The sequence below is a fragment of the Coffea arabica genome, chromosome 1c, assembly GCF_036785885.1.
Source record: "Coffea arabica cultivar ET-39 chromosome 1c, Coffea Arabica ET-39 HiFi, whole genome shotgun sequence".
In the NCBI taxonomy this organism is placed as follows: domain Eukaryota; kingdom Viridiplantae; phylum Streptophyta; class Magnoliopsida; order Gentianales; family Rubiaceae; genus Coffea; species Coffea arabica.
The window spans coordinates 56257659-56274952 of NC_092310.1; the positions used below are offsets into that span (position 1 = coordinate 56257659).

Below are 17294 nucleotides of genomic sequence, written 5' to 3' on the forward strand. Positions count from 1 at the left end.
GCCACAAGGAAAATTTTAAAATACTTGAGCTTAATATCTTGTTAGGGATTAAAGTGACAGAACTTCTTATACATGATGGTCAACTTAGATGGTGCTGTTTTCAAGTGTTTATAAAGATTTTTTTAATAGGCATCTAGTGAACAATCTTTTTTACGCTTAAATTACTACATGAATACGTACAAAAAAAATTATTTCACTTTTTGTATTCATATATTATACTTCTCCGACGAGCTGATATTTGAGCCTTTCATTTACGAATATTCATTGAACACTCGTTAGTCAAACCGTATTTGTAAAAGACTTTGCAGATATCAATATGCCATTATATTTAACGTATCTTAGAGGATCAAATTCTAGAATTAGTCCGAAATTTTCAATCCATCAGCTTGTGGCTTTTTGTATAATCGTGGAGTCAGTTAATTATATCCTTAATGTCCTTCCGCCGGCGAGTTTAGGCCATTTCTGGCGATGCATCGGAGTAGAATCCAGACGAGAGAGTGCAACCGACAAATAACCAATGAGGGGGGAAGTCAAGGGGAGCCGATCAACTCCTCAATAAATGAAGTTGAATGGAACGTGTTCAGAGAATTTGGAATTGGTCATTTTGGGGCGTGCGACTGCGGTGGGATATTACAATTTTGTGACTTTTTGTCTGGTTAGTTTCATAGCTCGCCAATAATACAACAAAACCAATACGACGGATTTTAATTTTAGGTTGTTTTCCAAAGTCTAAACATTTGAACTTTGACCCAGCTCCTCCATAATTCTTTCCACAAGAAAAAAAAAGATCCAGCTATCAGTTGCAGAACGCCAGACCGCACCCGTTGACCAAATAACCACAATTGTCACAAAAAAGAAACCAAAAAAAAAAAAAAAAAAGTTAGGTGCTGCTGCGGTCTTATTGATTGTTGTATGCTTTACTGTAGTTGATTGCAAATTGATCACAGGGCCTTGCAACTTACTGAATTAAGGCAGTAACTTGAAATATACAAGTCACCTTTAAACTGGCCGTTTTGATTATAACAATAAAAAAGAAAACCAACTAGAATACTGACTTTTGACTTAGTAAAGTGATGCTAAACCAACTACAATATTGACTTTTGACTTCATAAAGTGATGTTAAACGTTAATCAAAAGCTATCATGACTGAAGAATACTCAAGGAGAGATGCATTTTGAGTTTTGACATCAAGCCATCATAGAGAACCCAAAATTACTGGTAACGAAGGTCAAATACTTTTTTTTTTTTTTTTGTGGTTCCTTTTAAAGTATTAGTAATATTCAGCCCGCATTGGTATATTCTTGAGGGAAAAGTAGGAAAAAAAAAAGGGATTGATCATGAGGACAAATTTTATTTTTCCAAAGTTCATACCATGGGCCTTTGGTGGCACAACAATATAATCGATCCTATTTATCCTGAATGTTGTGTTTCAAGGGAAAACCTTCCTCAAGAAAATAAGTCACCAAGTCTAATTAAGTTGCACCTACGATTAAAGACTTTTTTTTTTTTTTTTTTTCTGGATATGATTCATAGGTATCCACATCCGTTTTACGGTTTATGACTAATCCTGTTCGAATCAGATCAGACCCTCTGCAGGGAAAACTCTCCCAACGTTGTCTCTTCCATTCCTATGAATTTTGAACCCAAGATCTCATGGTCACGGGATGATGCTGTTCCTTCCACTTGCACCAATGTCCGTTGGTATGATTAGAGACTGTGGTCACTTATGTTAAATTCTTAGAGAGCAGAGACAAGATGATTGGCAATATATATATATATATATGAATGATTCTTGTGGCAGCCAGTTAAAGAGCATTATGTTCCTTCATATTAAATCTTTTCTGCAGCAGCCCTTGATTCTAATCTTCTCAATGGCAAATCATCTTATTTGAAGCTAACAGAAACGTTGGCTAGCTAATGGATATTTGTCAGTGCTACTTTGACTTATTTCGGCAGAGAACATGCAGCTCGGCGCTGTTCCTTGACTGATTCTAATGTCTTAAAAGTCTAATTAAGAGCTGCATCTTGGTATTGTGTCTTCGATAAAAGTCAAGAAGCACCTTCCAATCCATTGCTGACTCTCTGCAGTTGGAACCATTTTCGGCCAACGGAGAGCCTTGGAAATAGAAATAGTACCATTTCAGAGAACCAATTACTACTAATTGTTTGCTACTTATAAATTTATAATAATACAAATGCACGGCACCAACTTAATAACTACGCAAGATCTTTAATAAGCTGTACGAGTTTTATGACGAGGAGACTTTAAGTCACTCAGAAGTGAAACGTCAAATATTGTGGCCCTACCTAACTAAACTGCAGAAAATTACCCTACAATACAAACTACTTGCTAACAGAATTCTCGTCTTTTCTGTACTTGCAAACTATATCTATACAGCAGTGGTAGATTTCCTGGAGATTGAAGGTAATTTGAAGCTCTTGTTCTTCTCATGTTCATGATTGCACCACCATTCCTCGTCCAACCACTTTATTATCAATTGTTGATGTGCTGATCTGAATCGAGAAAAAGGGCAAACCGAAAGAAGTCACCCCACCTGGGGGGGTAATCATAATATTGACTTTTTTATGTTTTCTACGCTGGCAAACTCGCACTAGAAGCTATTTGAAAGTAAACCGAAACTCAAATTCTTCTCTTGTTCATGATTGCATTACTCCTCATCCCACCACTTTTGATCTAGATTCTTGTAATGGTGGAATTTGAAGGCTTTATATATATATATATATATATATATATATATATATATATATATATTTAAATCGCAACCCCCTAACTAAAGGATTAGGTATAAATGAACTTGCTTTTAACGTAACAAAATATCTCTTATTTTTCCCCGAGTAATTTATAGTACTTCAAGATCAAACCGTTGTTTCTCTAATACAATCAAGAAATTAAAGTCCCTCGAACAACCCCACACGCACACACGTGAATCTTAGAGTTCACATTTATCAATTTTGTGAGCAAACTAGGTCAATCTACAAAGGAAGAAACGCGATAAGAAATCATTCAGCGCGCTTTGGCGGGCGTTCGTTTAGACAGAGTAGATTTATGGCAGAGATCTAGATACCTAAGATGCACATAATTACAACGTTCTTATAAACATTTGAACCTGCACATATAACTGCATTCATATATGTTTAGTTAATGCTGAACCACAAGCAAGAAAATGCAGGAACTACTTCCTCTTCACAAGCTATTTCTCTGCCTGGTCTTGTTTGAATTGTCATTTTCTTCGCAAAATTTTTTTACATTTTTCTTAATATATTTTTTAATTATTTTTTTATATCACTTACATCAAATCAGTACAATACATTTTTCTTATAAATTTCAAAAAATAGCAATTCAAACAAACTCAACTCTGCCAGATATTTGGCCATACATGCATCCGCTCTAAGTCTAAGGGTCTCACAAGGCTGCACCTTCCCCAAAAATCCTAATTATGTTTTGCCCGTTTTAAAAATGGAAGCAAATCTTTTGTGTGTAAACCGAACCTTGTCCCGTACCTCTTTTGCTCTTATTAATGATGATATGTTCCTCTCTTTAGTTTAAAACCGAACCTGCCGATACGCAGCATGCATTAAACGACAAAGCCGACGAGCTAGGCCCAGACACCAACGTATTCATTATTTTTCTTTTTCATTATCTAAGACACCAAGTCAACAATTATCAGTTTGGAATATTTACACTAATATGCTTTGGTACCAAAAATGAGAAAAAAGACGCGGAATTTCGGATAGAGTAGTTAGTACTTACTATGTCCTCCCAAGACAAAAGTAAAGACTTGCACACTATATTAGTACAACACGATCTTATATTTATACACTTTTTCTAATTACTTTCTTTGTAATTAGACACTTTTCTTAATTAATCTTATTTATACATTTTAACGAGTTGTCATTGAACATCCGACCCTTTTAAGTAATTATATAGATTCGCTACTAGGCCTTTGGCCTGGTGGTTAACCCTTGACCTCCCATCAATTTCTCATTATATGTAGCGACCTTAATTGGCCTTTTGCGATGGAATCTGTACTCACGTCGAGTTTCCCTCTCCTACTTTCTTAGATTAGGCTAGATTAGGTTATCGAAATCTTGTTGTTGCGACAAAAAAAAAAAAAATTATATAGATACTCTAAAGCTCGTTGTCTTCACTAAAATGCACCCCTGAGGTTATGACTTGTGCATCCATCGCTTTGTCTTCGCACTGGAACTTTGAACGTTGCTGTGAACATGTCATTTATGACCGAGCAATATCTTGCAATTCTTCAAGTTCATTCTTTCCTTTTGTTTTCTTTCTTTGTTTTTTTTGGAGTTCACGCGACCGTGAGATCTTTCTTTCTCTCTTAATTCTAACCTTCCTCCATCAAACCAAAAAACAAAAAGAATTTCTTTTTTTTTTTTTAATTTCTATTTAAACGTACTCCTATAATCTATCAATTGTCTTGGTTCATACTAAACTAAGTAAAACTTTCAAGTCTCTTGGTCCCCAAAAGAACCAGAAGAAGCAAAGCAGTCATGTTCCACATTGACGGCACTATACTAACAATTTAAAACCCCTTTTATTTTAGCAGGCTGATTTTGTCAACAAGTGCGCGCTAACATTTTATAGAGATCACGTACGGTACAGGAAGGCGGTAATATTGCACTATCCATCCTGCTATATAAGCGGGGCTTAAAAGTTTATATCCTGCATACTACGTGAGTGTTTGTGTCTGGAGAAGGAAGAAAAGAAGAAGAAAAAAGAGAGGGCAAGAAAGTGGTAGCCTTGATCAGAAACCAGTTATGGAAGTTGCAGTCGTAGTGAAAATAGTTTTATCCCTGGCTTTGGTTGGTGGAGTGGGGTTGTTTTTGCGTTTGTATCGAGCACTGGTGGCCAAGCCAGGGCAGCTGAGGTCGGCCCTGAGGAAGCAAGGGATCAATGGACCACCGCCAGCACCTCTTCTTGGGAACATATTGGAGATCAAGAAATCTCGAACTGCCACTACCAAGGCCCCAACTTGTGGTGCTCCCCCAGAGCACAACTGCGCCAATGCTCTCTTCCCCTTTTTCGAGAAATGGCAGAAGAAATATGGTAAAACTTTTGTTGCATACGAATTGTCATATCTAGCCATCCACCTTCTGCTAATTATGCGAAATTATGTGTTTACTCTCCAGATTTTTATTTCATTTACGCAAGTAACGTTCTCGCACTCACAATATATAGTTTCAGTACAGACGATCGTTCTTTAGTCGTATGTAATTGCATGCATCTCTATTTTGGAGCTTGGTTATAGCTCTTTTTGGATGGTTTGACCAGAACATCTAAGAGGCCAGTCCCCCGGTGGCCTGGCTGCTTCATCATCCAAAACCGTTGGCAGATTGCCTGCCTCGACTCTTATGTCTTGATCAGTTCTAATTGTCTTTCGTGAAAAGCACACTTAGATGGTGCGACTTTGATGATTGTTTGATCTTTAACGCGTGGTAAAAGATTTGGCTATCAAGAGTAGAATCAAATATATTATGAACTAAAAGGAAGTCATCTGCAAATTTTTGGCCCAGAATAAGTTGAGAACCGAACAATCCTTAAAGCCAAAGGGCAAAGCCCAAGGTTGAATTTTCACGTCTCATTAGTAATTAATTCAAGAATAAAAGTATGCAACCATAGCATCATAAAAAGGTGAATAAGATGAAAGAAAATTTTCTGCAAGTTTCTCCAATCGGCTGTGCGTTAGTACATGTTAGGTGAAATTCAGAGTATTTATCTGTGTGATGTTTTAATCTGTAGGCGACATCTTCATGTTTTCTCTTGGAAACACTTTAATATTACATGTGACCGAACATGACATGGTGCGGGAGATAACAACGTGCACATCCCTGGACTTTGGGAAGCCTTCCTACCAAGCCAAAGAACGCGGTGCTCTGCTAGGCAATGGAGTTTTGACCTCAAACGGAACTCACTGGGCTCATCAGAGGAAGATTCTTGCACCAGAATTGTACATGGAGAAAGTTAAGGTAATATTAGATGATCCACTACATTGGATGGCCACGATCTTATGTTTCAAGGTCTCTTCTTTTTCAATTCTAGCCAAAGGTAGATTAAAAGTTTTCTGACCTGTATATCTTTACATTGCCTCTTGTAGGGAATGATAAAGTTGGTTCAAGAGTCCACAATGACACTGATAAATTCATGGAACAATATAATTGAGGCGAAAGGTGGGATTGCTGACATAAAGATTGATCAGCACATGAGGAGCTTCTCCGGTGATGTCATATCAAAAGCATGTTTTGGAAGCAATTACTCGAGCGGAGAAGAGATTTTCTTTAAGCTGAGAGCTCTCCAGGAAGCATCTTCCAAGAAGGTTCTGTCCACTGGTATTCCTGGCATGAGGTATGATCTCTTCGATGAACACAGGAACAGAGAAAAAGCTAGAAATCTCATTCTTTTTAAATTCTTTCTTTTTTTTTTGAGCTGTAAATCTTTCACGAAAATGACTAAAATTTCCTGTAAATGAACAGGTATCTTCCCACTAAGAGCAACAGGGTAATGTGGGAACTGGAGAAGGAGATAAAAACATTGATCTTGAAGGTAGTGAAGGAAAGGCAGGAAGTTGGGTACGAGAAAGACCTGCTGCAAACGGTTCTTGAAGGGGCAAAGAATGGTAATCTCAGCCAAGAAGCACTTGATAGCTTCATAGTCGATAACTGCAAAAACATCTACTTAGCTGGCTACGAGACCACTGCTGTTTCGGCCGCCTGGTGTCTGATGCTATTAGCAGCCAATCCTGAATGGCAAGAACGCGTTCGGGGCGAGGTTCTTGAGGTTTGCAGGGGCCAGATTCCTGATGCTGACATGATCAGAAAGATGAAGCTGGTATTGTCAATCTCCCTTAATTAATTACTAGCACATTGGTTTTTCTCGAAATACACTGAGTAGAGTAGACTGATCCTTACGTATGGGGCTGTTACCATTGCAGCTAAGCATGGTGATTAATGAGTCGTTGCGTCTGTACCCTCCGGTGGCAATAATCTCAAGGGAGGCCTTCAAGGGAATGAAATTTGGGAATGTTAGCATACCCGAGGGAGTGAATGTTTGGGCATTCGTGTGTTCCTTACATACAGATCCTGAAGTCTGGGGAGCAGATTCCTACCAGTTCAATCCAAACAGGTTTGCTAATGGGATCACTGGGGCTTGCAAGCTTCCGCACCTGTACATGCCATTTGGGGTTGGCCCTCGGGTGTGCCTTGGACAAAACTTGGCCTTGGTGGAAATGAAGATCCTAATCGCTCTTATTTTGGCAAATTTCAGTTTTACACTCTCTCCGACTTACATTCATTCGCCGGCTTTAAACCTGGTCATAGAGCCCGGAAATGGGGTCAATCTGTATGTGAAGAAACTGTGAGATTTGTATTCCTGCCAATTATAATATACCAGTATACTTCTTTTAAGCAAACGACGCATAGGTAAATATTATTTAATTTGTAAAATAAGGAAGATCGATGGTTTTTTTCAATGCATCTAAAGATTTCCGGATTGATAAATTTTTACGTTTGTAATCTGTCCTCTTCACCACAGAGTTTTCCCAATTCCACATACCAAGTTGGTTCTCATCACTAAAACTTGAAGTCAAAGCCAATTGTCATATAGTAATGAATTCAAAAGGCGGTGGGGTTTTGAGTTTAGAGCAAGGTTTTGAAACCCACACCGTTCATTAAATCGGAAAAAATGATTTGATTGAGTCATGAGTAACTGGTTCAACTCTTAGACTAATCGTAATTGATCCATGATATCATAAGTACATCATTAATATTTTTAAAGAATTATTGTACATAATAAAAATAAAATGCAATAATTGAGTAAATGATAATATTTGATTACACTGTTAAGCTCGTCATGCTAACCAAAACATAAAGCCATTTTAGATAGATAGACCAAAATTTAAGAGCAATTGACTATATTTAAAGTTGAAAGATACAAAAAATGAACATAGATATTTTGTTAAGAGTACAAGGCATTCATTGACATTAAAGATTTTTCATACTTTTAAGATGAGATGTCAAATATTGCAATGTGTTTTTTATTTTTGATATGTTAGTGACCACAAGTTTTTCTATTCCCAAGGGTTAGCTCGAGCAGTCAGCTATCTAGGCAACCAGGGTTCTAGCCCCCTTGCCACCGTGCTCGGAGTGGAGTGGAATCTCCTCTCCCGGGTCGAAATGGAATTAGTCGGGGCAAAGACCCGATTATCCACTCCGTCGGGGAAAAAAAAAAAATCACAAGTTTTTCTGCTAAGCGGGCGCTGCTGTTTGCAGAACATGATGTATGCATGTTAGACAGCAAATTTTTCTGTCAAGAAATGGGAAATCCGCGGGAGGGCGGGCGCCGCGGGGGGTGGGATGGGGGAATAGGTGCGAAAAAAAGGAGTTGCTACTTTTACTTGAACTGACGTCGTTTTATTTGGCTGGTAACTGCTAAGTGCTTGTGAAACAAGCCATTTTCTGTTTTGCAACCAGGCATTAGCCAGTAGCCATAATGCTTATAGCACACCACATGAGTGTATGCCATTGCTATCTTTTTAATTTTTTGATTGCAAAGAGTTGATGGAAAGGGAAAATCTCACAGTACTATGTGACAACACGATTTAAGCCACAAAAATAGACTGAAGATGACCCACCTCATTATTGATTTTAGAAATTTGATTGTGTTTATCGTTTCAAAATATCATGAATTTTAGTCTCTTTTGGTAGATGGGCTCGAGGAAAATTAGTTTTACTAGAAATAACTTTATGAACTTCGTGTGGCTTTTGTTTTCGTTTCTCGCTGAAACATAGTTTTGTTGGCTTTTTTGGGACATAAACTAAGGAACAGCACCTTAGTGTTGCAAAAAAGACTTATAAAAGACTCGTACAGTTGCATTGAAGCTGAAAAATGAGTTTTTGTTGTTCATTCATCAACTCACTATTTATAGTGATTACATGAAACAAATTAATAAAATATCCAACTAATAATTATTTCAAAAATCTCAACAAGATATAATCTTCTTCTACTAGCTAGCAAATCTTAGCCAAGATATTTGTTAACAAACCAACATGATCTTTGGTTAACAAATATCCTTATTCTTCTAATAACTAAATTATTTTGATATCAAACATAATCTAGTAAGATCTGTAGGAAAAGTTGGTATATCTTAACAAGTTTTTTTGTTATAAGCACTAATACACGGTTAAAACAAGTTTTTCAGAAGAAAATATAAAGAGCGAGGGACATATTGTATCCTTTGGTTATTTGGGGCTACAAAGGGTAAACAAGAAGTGACAGATATTTTTAAACCAAAGATGCTCTATATAATGGCTAAATGGCTTCTGTTTTGTTCAAAATTATTTTCTTTTCTTAAGATAGCAGCGGAAAAGCCCGAAAAAGTAGGCTTGAATTTGACTACGCGCGGCCTTTTGGGAACCATTTTGCTCTGAGTTCGTTAAGCCCTTTGAATAAGTATTTGAGTTCAGTGCAACAAACGGACTCACCATGGTTGGGGGGGAAGAGAAGCCAGGTCAGGTCACTGCACGGGAAGGACTCGGAGAAAGAAATATTTGCCTGTGGAAACACAACCAAATTTAACCATTCATTTCCAAATCACAACACTGATCGTTGCTTCTAACTGTAAGAATGCTTGAGATGGCTGACAGATTAATGTTCCATGCAATGTGCTATGCATGAAATTTGTCAATGTGTGTTTTGACCTCATCTTATTTTTGTAGGAAGGGAGGATGTCAGGGGATGGTATGGATTCTTTACTGGACAAAGTTCAGGGGGTGTTTCATCATGACCACAGCCGTAACTCCTCTGATGAAATTGATGGTGATAAGCACTCAAAGCACCCTGAAAAGTTCCGCCTCTTTGGGCGCCAGAAACCTGTGCACAGCGCCCTTGGGGGTGGCAAACGTATGAATCCCACAAGTCCTTCACCATATATAGCCAATCCTGTTTCTTGCTTTCTTACCTATAATTAAGACCATATTGAATTTTGTAAGTTCATTAGAATAATTTGATTAGTTTTTTTGCCCTATCACATTACATCTGTTTAAACTGGATTTGGTTTAATTAATTTGTCTGTTGATCAGAATTTTATTGACATCTAAGGTGATTAGGTTCCAGAAACCCTTGGTGCGGAACTTTCTTATACTAACATGTTTCAAAGCAATCTTCCAATTGAGGCACATTTGTCGATTTCTGACTGTTAGTATCTTGTTTCAACAGTCCTGTGTCCCTAACGTGTAATTAAAAATCGTGAAGCTAGGTAAACTAGATGATATCCTATATTTTTTTACCCAAAGGTGCCTATATTTTTCGAGCAAGGTTCAGGCATGCTTTTGTAGGGGGCAGATGACCTGATCATATTCGCATTCTTTCTTCAGCTGCTGACATAATGCTTTGGAGGAACAAGCAGATATCAGCATGCATGCTTGCTGCTGCAACAGTTATATGGCTTTTATTTGAGTGGATTGGTTATCGTCTGCTCCCATTTCTTTGCCACTCTCTAATACTTGTGCTGGCGTTGCTGTTCCTGTGGTCCAATCTTTCCTTCTTTGTCAACAGGTGCGTTTCTTGCCTTCCAACTCAAAAAACAGCAGCTGCTTTACTCGTTGCTTGTTACTTGCACATTTTCCTGACTTACTGGCTTGTGCTCTTTCTTTCTTACATGTGAGTTACCTTTGTACCTTTCCTGTTAGGTCTCCTTTGGAATTGCCAGAGATTGCGTTGCCGGAGAACCTTTGTATGAGTTTTGCTCTCTTGTTGAGGGACAGATTTAACCAGGCGTTTGGGATTTTCCGTCAAGTGGCTTCAGAAAGGGACGTGAAGAAATTTCTTGGCGTACGTACCACTCTACCTCACAGTTGTTGCAGATGGTTCGAATGGTTTCTATTTATTTTAACAGCTCCAACCAATTTTCTGCTATTACACAGGCAATCGTGGCACTCTGGCTTGTTTCAATAGTTGGCAGTTGGTTCGACCTCTTGACACTCGTATACTTGAGTGAGTTTCTGTTACTTGCCTTCTGACTTTCCGCTGTGATTCTGGTACTCAGAAGAAACCAAAATGTTTGCTTCTTCAGTTTTCATCTTACGCAATGACTTGAGTATTGGTTCAATGCTTGCCATTTGTCTGGCATCCGCTTAAAAAAAGTTGAAGCAGTTGAGAATAATTTGCTTGCTAGATCTCAATAATGCATCCTATTTTAAGAGTTATTCCTGTCTTGACAAGTAGTTAAACGTTCTTCCTCCGAATTTGACAGTGTTTGTGGCACTATTGACGGTACCTTTGTTGTACGAGAAACATGAAGACCGAGTGGATGCTTATGCAGAAAAGGCAACCGTAAAGCTCAAGAAGCAAATCAGTGCTTTGGATGAAAAGGTGCTTCATAAACTTCCAAACATTACTCTCAAACAACGTTGAAGTTAATGTGGCAGCTATACTTTTGGTACAGGGCAGCTATGTTTTGCTTCTTGTAGGATCTCCTTTCTCTACGTTGTTTACCATTAAGCTCATTGAGTATTCATTTAAGCAAATCAAGAATAGTTTGTCTAGCTCAGAATCAAGCTTAATTATTCCTTCAAATGCCCTTTAATTTCAAATTTCTATCTCTAAACAGTATGATCTTGCTCGATTTATTAGACAGAGATCATCTTGTCTAATGATTGGTTATTGATTTGTTGCTACTCTGAAATGCCCCCGGTTCCCGGGGTTAGGGCATTCCCTATTATGAGCCTACCTGCACTTCAGCTTTGGTTTCTTGGAAATGTTTCCCAAGGACGAATTAAGGTTTTCTTTTGCTCTCCTCACCCTTTATCCCTAACGTTAAAAGCCAAAGCATGAACGCAAAATGATCCAATTATGAGGCTATTAAATGAGTCCAAGAACAGAAGCTATATGTTTCGTTTTGTGAGTTCTTAGATGAAATTCCAGCCGGAATGAAACTGCAGTATTTCTTCAGTAGTTCAAACCCACTGTGGAAATGCATTTAGGCCTTTGCCTATATGTTGTTTTCCACCAACAGGTATTTGAACCATCCTGCAAATGATGCAGCAGCATTTTCACTTACTTAACTTGAATTTTTCCTTGATAACTTTTTGCAATGCATTCAAGGCTTTACAGTTTCCACTTGTCCAACTCCAAACAATATAGCTCTCCCAAGTATTTAGTTATTTTAGCTCCATGACTGACGTTCATTTTACAGTAGTGCGAAAAACATATACAGAATCTTCAATGGAGATGAACACTTTCTGACTATAAAAAACCAAAAACATTTCAACAAGAGGAAGCCATGTTGATCATTTCAGCATTCAGTTGGGTGCCAAAGGCTATTCAAATTTATGCTCATCTTCAGGCAAGCTCCTTTTGTACACCTAACCAAAACTTTTTGTTTGCTTACTTCCTCGTGCTCAATCCATCTCACATGACAGAGGTACTTAAGGTTACTCACTAGCTTGAATCAGTAATATAAAGATATTAGTCACTTTCGCCTGAAATTGAGCCTGCAACTATAACCGTTCTTCGACATTTACCTCTTAAATTGTGCAGAAACTAAAGGAATTACAAATTGCTCATACTACTTACTCTTAAGAGTATGCAGAGATTTTGTCAACTTCTCGCTACTCTTGCACTCTGCAATTTCAAAATGCTGAAGACAAAACGGAGGGTTTTATACCTTAGCTGGTTTTGATCCAGGGGGCAAGAAGGGCTCCCACCACCCATATTCATACTTAGGATATGGTGCCGACCATTTATCTGGCTTCTCAAACTCTATGTTAGCAGGATTAGATGCCAAAGCCTCCTCAAGACTGTCAGCTTCATAACTTTCTTGTAAAACTCGGTCCAGTCTTAATTTCATAAACCTGCACAGAACAGTAAATTGCGAAGTTTACAAGCATATAAGCTTCTGCTTATCTTTCATAGAATGATTCATAGAATGATCTGAAGTGGTTAAGAGGTATTCTGCACAATAAAACTCTGTTTATCGTAAAGTTCTCTTCTTTTTCTAACAGTAAGGCATGGACATAAAGTATTTTAGGCCAGGAATGCAGTACAGTACTATTAAAAGGGTGGGTCATAGATTCAGCTTACGTGATCCAGGGGCCGTTTGTGGAAACCAGAGCCACAGCCGGTCTCTTGAGTCTCTTGGTAATAGCAGCAAACTTGTCCAAGAACTTCGGTTCAATCACAAGCCAAAAATCCTGCTCTTTCTCACGCTCCCCATACAGCCGTAGCCTCTCAAACAATAGCTCCTTGAAATGCTCCTCCTCATCCAGCATGAATTTCGCATTTGCCACAACAAAATGATACTTCTTCAACTCAGATTCTTGCTGTTCAAAAATACCAACGTTCAATTCTGTCAGAGATTGGACCCCAGAAAATAGAAAACTTGGCCGGGTGCTACTTAGTTAACAAGTAATTGCCCCACAAAATTATCTCATCAATTCTGGGCATAGAGCAGAATGAAGAAGTGAAAAATAATTGGCTAACCTTTTCGGAGGGATCAGAAGATTGGACAGCGGCAACGGCGGTCCTCACGGGTGTAGTTGTCCGCCAGCTGCACTTGGTGTGGCCCAATTTGAGCAGGTGATTTGGTGATGCTAAGAGCGGAAGCGACTGCGACGTCGCACCATGAAGCAACAAAGGTTTCTGGCCATTGTGGGTCGGAACATTCGCAATCGAACTAACTAAATATCCCAGATTCAAAGCTGTTGAAACCGGCATTGTTTCAACTCAGCGATACGAGTCAGTAAACCGGGGGAGGAAACGGCAAAAGATGACGCCGATACCGCGAAGTGAGAAACTCAGGAAAGTGCAAGAAATGTACAACAGACCTTATCTTCTTCTACCATAATTTCCACGTTACCCCTTATCCCCTTCTTTTTCCGAAGTAGACCCTGTTTACTTTTGCAAATTATGAAATTGACAACTCAACTCTCCTTTCTTTAACGCTTTTACTGCCGTAGAAATTAACATATGACCACTGCAATTTTTTTTTTCTCCCATTTTCTGTTGGTAAATGGCAATGAGGAGGAAGTCATTTTGCAAATTGGCTGTGATTTTATTTTGTTTGATTTCGTCCTCATTTTGCAAAGTATAATTTTGGTTATTGAGGAAATGTAGACGGCTGAAAGATACTCCTATGATGTAATTACACCAAAGACAGCTAACTAAAGATAATCCTTAAAACACATGTAACGAAGACTACTACCATTCGTATTTACTTAGTCCTTGGTCAAGAAAAAACTCTCCTAATCCTTTCCCCTTCCTTGGTCTGCCTCCTCATCCCTTTTCGTTTCTACGGTGCCAGTTCCAACTTCCAAGCCCAAGGACCGGAATTTTCAATTTCTGTCTAGCAGAAGAAAAGGATTCCGTAATACCATGAACTAGGTTTATTAATCATCCATCTCCTTAAAACCTGACCTCCAATGTAAGATTAGTGTCATTCTAGTATGTTTAACTAGCAGGATAAATGTGCAACAATACCATCCCCAATGCCGCATTTCACATATTGACATCCAAAAGTATTAGGCCTCTGCTGACTCCAATAGTTTCGGGACGCATATGAAAGCCTGTCATAGAGCGATTTTCAGGTGCTTTTGCTTATAATTCAAAAGCATTCAAGTGCATCCTTTCATCTGGTTGTCAACTTACCAACTGCAGCTACTATATATGCGCTACATGCTCCTCTCTTTTTTATGGCAACACCACAAAATTGTCCAGGAACCGCGGCACAATACAATCTGTAAAATAATGATCCGTACACGTCTGATGAAACTTCATTCTCATTAGATAATCACAAGAATGCCAGGAGTCAATCTAGACATAAACACATTATACGAAAGATTTAACTAAAAGTAGAAGCTATCAGTTGGCACAAGTTAGATAGGCCAGCAAGGCAAGAAGCAAAAATTTGATCACAACACTTGGATCTATCAAAAAGCCCTTGATGAGCGAAACCGAAAAGCATAATCAAGATGATGCATCACAATTTACACCAGCTCAATGAAAGCCATGGGTGCATTGTCCCCTCGTCTGGGTAGGGTTCTAATTATCCTTGTGTAACCTCCATTCCTGTCTCCATACCTCTCCTGGACCTCAGCAAACAATGCATGAACAATCTGCTTCTCATAAATAAATCCAAGGGCTTGCCTTCTCTTATGCAGAGAACCATCCTTAGCCAATGTAATCATCTTGTCAACATACTTTCTCATAGCACTGGCCCTTGCTCTTGTGGTCTTGATTCGCCCATGTTTTAGCAACTGAGTAGTCAGGCCACGCAAGAGCGCACGTCGTTGGTCTGGGGGCCTATTGAGTTTAGGTACCTTCCTTCCATGTCTCATAGCAAAGAATCGGCCCCCATTGTCAATGGTGGTAAAAGAATGCTCAAAACCAAATGAATCTGAAACAAACAAGGCATAGGACCAGATATTAGAATGCCAACGTCAGAGCTAGCTAGTCCTTTTTCTTTTAATCACTTAGTCCCATTAGAATCGCAACTTCTGAATGCATCAGTAAATCAAAATATTCATCGGTTATCCTTTAAAACTTACAAGTCCTAATATAACATGAAACCTATACATTTAAGCAAAGCACTAATTTTCACAAAATCATCAGCCTCATACATCACACCCATTAATTTTCCTTCGCAATGTCTCACTCCATGTCCATGAAGCTAAGAGGAACCATCCCCAGACTCTCACACCTCTACCAGATAATCTAGTGGTAGCATCCCAGCATTCCTCAAAAGACTCCTAAACTGAACGCGGAAATGCCAAAAGAAAGTGGGGAATTGAATTTGGCCATGGTTCTCATTATGTTATGGCCCCAGAGATCCTTGAATTAATTGCCAATTGTGCAGAAACAAAAGCACCAGATATTAACCCAACATGTAAAACTATACACATGATCAATAGTAATTGCCAAATAACCCCAATCAAATAATGATTTTATCAAAGAAAGTGTCCTTTTTTATCCCGGTATTACAATAAATTAACTTCCAATTAAAAAACAAAAGTTCGTCTTTGTTCCTTCTTTTATTTCGCTGGGGGAAGAGCACGAGTTTAGTGATAAAGTTTACAAAAGAAAATGGCAATACACGGTAAAATTTAGAACAAAGAAGCTAACCAATTAGTGAAAGAAATAAGCCAAATGGGGTGCCATAAATGAATGGAACAGCCCTGGTGAAGGGTAAGAAAGAAAGTGAACCGTACCTAGAGAAGAAAGGGACAGAAGGGGGTTCAAAGGGGCAAGACCCACGAAAGACTGAAGAAGTCCCGGACTGGAATTGCGCAGAGTAGCGACCCTGAGGCGAGTTGGGGAAGACCCAATTGAAAAGTGAAGTGGAGGAGTTCTCTGAACTGGAACTGAAGGCAGGACTGATTTAAGGGATGATATGCTCCACGTTGCAAATGCTGTGGAGCTCCCACAACATGCCATGCTTTTGCCGCTGGTGGATGATAGATTCAGTGCTCTCTGCCTCTGTGCTGGTGCCTGATTTTTTGACAACTACGGGGATGGTCTGCAGGGCAGGGGTGGCAGGGGATGGGGATGTCCAGTGTTGTAGACGGATAATTCGACATTGGCCCCTTCTTTGTTGTTTATTCCTCACACCTCCTAATGATTTGCGTTTTCTTGATTTTGGCCTGTGTATTCACAATTACTATTCTATCACCTTCAATTATGGTAAGATCTTACCTCATTATATGTTATCCTTTTCCACAACATTGAAATTAAATACCCCTACCAAAATGTGACAAAAATCTACTCTTAAGCATCCTAATATATGCCATTTTTTCACAAGAAGTCTTGTAATATTTAAGTAACATTTTCAATCACTCTTGTTTGTTGGAAAAGTAAAGGAGAAACTCATGTTTAGGGTTGCAAACGCTCACGAGCCGAATAGCGAACTCGAGTCGAGCTCGAACTGGTGAAATCGAACTCGAGCTCGAGTTCGAACTCAAAATATTAAGCTCGTTAACTCGCGAGTTCGAGTATATATATATATATATATATATATATTATTTTAATAGTAAAATTACATATATATTCCTAATATTTTATTATTTATTAAGAAAAAATAATTATTTGTTATTTTTATTAGATTAATTTTCAAAAATTCAAGCTAACAAGCTGCTTACGAGTCAAAAATTCGACCTACGTACGAGCTGACAATTCGAGCAACTCACGAGTCAAAAATCGAGCTACAGTTCGCGAGCCTTGTTGAGTTGAGCTCGAGCCTGGCTTTTCCTTGGTCAAGTTGAGCTCG

The 17294-nt window shown here is 38.6% G+C and overlaps 4 protein-coding genes across 5 annotated transcripts; 2 read left to right on the forward strand and 2 right to left on the reverse strand.

Annotated features, from left to right (window-relative positions):
• The first annotated feature begins 4716 nt into the window (after positions 1 to 4716).
• Positions 4717 to 7538, forward strand: LOC113731691 (cytochrome P450 714C2-like). Its single transcript, XM_027257077.2, has 5 exons — positions 4717 to 5089; positions 5783 to 6009; positions 6138 to 6385; positions 6514 to 6868; positions 6972 to 7538. Exons 1-5 carry the CDS (start codon positions 4801 to 4803, stop codon positions 7395 to 7397), a joined length of 1545 nt encoding a protein of 514 aa, XP_027112878.1. The 5' UTR covers positions 4717 to 4800; the 3' UTR covers positions 7398 to 7538.
• Positions 7539 to 9532: 1994 nt separating this feature from the next.
• Positions 9533 to 11993, forward strand: LOC113743098 (reticulon-like protein B5). 2 transcript variants are annotated; one of them, XM_027271135.2, is made up of 6 exons: positions 9533 to 9655; positions 9758 to 9937; positions 10411 to 10591; positions 10726 to 10867; positions 10960 to 11029; positions 11289 to 11993. In XM_027271135.2, exons 2-6 carry the CDS (start codon positions 9763 to 9765, stop codon positions 11447 to 11449), a joined length of 729 nt encoding a protein of 242 aa, XP_027126936.1. In that variant the 5' UTR covers positions 9533 to 9655; positions 9758 to 9762; the 3' UTR covers positions 11450 to 11993. The 2 variants fall into 2 exon arrangements, with proteins under 2 accessions (XP_027126936.1, XP_071936568.1); XM_072080467.1 differs by having other exon boundaries at positions 9754 to 9937; positions 11289 to 11991.
• Positions 11994 to 12175: 182 nt separating this feature from the next.
• LOC113731697 (protein YCF54, chloroplastic-like) lies at positions 12176 to 13967 on the reverse strand. The gene is made up of 3 exons (XM_027257092.2): positions 13517 to 13967; positions 13118 to 13356; positions 12176 to 12888 (listed from the first exon to the last, which is right to left on the reverse strand). The coding sequence occupies exons 1-3, from the start codon at positions 13748 to 13750 to the stop codon at positions 12696 to 12698; spliced, it is 666 nt and encodes a 221-aa protein (XP_027112893.1). The 5' UTR covers positions 13751 to 13967; the 3' UTR covers positions 12176 to 12695.
• Positions 13968 to 14793: 826 nt separating this feature from the next.
• Positions 14794 to 16575, reverse strand: LOC113731703 (large ribosomal subunit protein bL17c). Its single transcript, XM_027257103.2, has 2 exons — positions 16240 to 16575; positions 14794 to 15428 (listed from the first exon to the last, which is right to left on the reverse strand). The coding sequence occupies exons 1-2, from the start codon at positions 16463 to 16465 to the stop codon at positions 15019 to 15021; spliced, it is 636 nt and encodes a 211-aa protein (XP_027112904.1). The 5' UTR covers positions 16466 to 16575; the 3' UTR covers positions 14794 to 15018.
• Between the last annotated feature and the right edge of the window lie 719 nt (positions 16576 to 17294).

What these genes read in the sequence shown, in the direction of transcription:
- LOC113731691 (XM_027257077.2), top strand. Translation starts at nt 4,801, where the DNA reads ATGGAAGTTGCAGTCGTAGTGAAAATAGTTTTATCCCTGGCTTTGGTT. An exon ending in GAAATGGCAGAAGAAATATG is followed by an intron (nt 5,090 to 5,782) that starts GTAAAACTTTTG and finishes TTTAATCTGTAG; the next exon opens with GCGACATCTTCATGTTTTCT. An exon ending in TGTACATGGAGAAAGTTAAG is followed by an intron (nt 6,010 to 6,137) that starts GTAATATTAGAT and finishes TGCCTCTTGTAG; the next exon opens with GGAATGATAAAGTTGGTTCA.
- LOC113731697 (XM_027257092.2), bottom strand. Translation starts at nt 13,750, where the DNA reads ATGCCGGTTTCAACAGCTTTGAATCTGGGATATTTAGTTAGTTCGATT. An exon ending in CTTCTGATCCCTCCGAAAAG is followed by an intron (nt 13,357 to 13,516) that starts GTTAGCCAATTA and finishes ATTTTTGAACAG; the next exon opens with CAAGAATCTGAGTTGAAGAA. An exon ending in ACAAACGGCCCCTGGATCAC is followed by an intron (nt 12,889 to 13,117) that starts GTAAGCTGAATC and finishes TGTTCTGTGCAG; the next exon opens with GTTTATGAAATTAAGACTGG.
- LOC113731703 (XM_027257103.2), bottom strand. Translation starts at nt 16,465, where the DNA reads ATGGCATGTTGTGGGAGCTCCACAGCATTTGCAACGTGGAGCATATCA. An exon ending in TCTGTCCCTTTCTTCTCTAG is followed by an intron (nt 15,429 to 16,239) that starts GTACGGTTCACT and finishes TGTTTGTTTCAG; the next exon opens with ATTCATTTGGTTTTGAGCAT.
- LOC113743098 (XM_027271135.2), top strand. Translation starts at nt 9,763, where the DNA reads ATGTCAGGGGATGGTATGGATTCTTTACTGGACAAAGTTCAGGGGGTG. An exon ending in CTTTCCTTCTTTGTCAACAG is followed by an intron (nt 10,592 to 10,725) that starts GTGCGTTTCTTG and finishes CTTTCCTGTTAG; the next exon opens with GTCTCCTTTGGAATTGCCAG. An exon ending in ACGTGAAGAAATTTCTTGGC is followed by an intron (nt 10,868 to 10,959) that starts GTACGTACCACT and finishes GCTATTACACAG; the next exon opens with GCAATCGTGGCACTCTGGCT.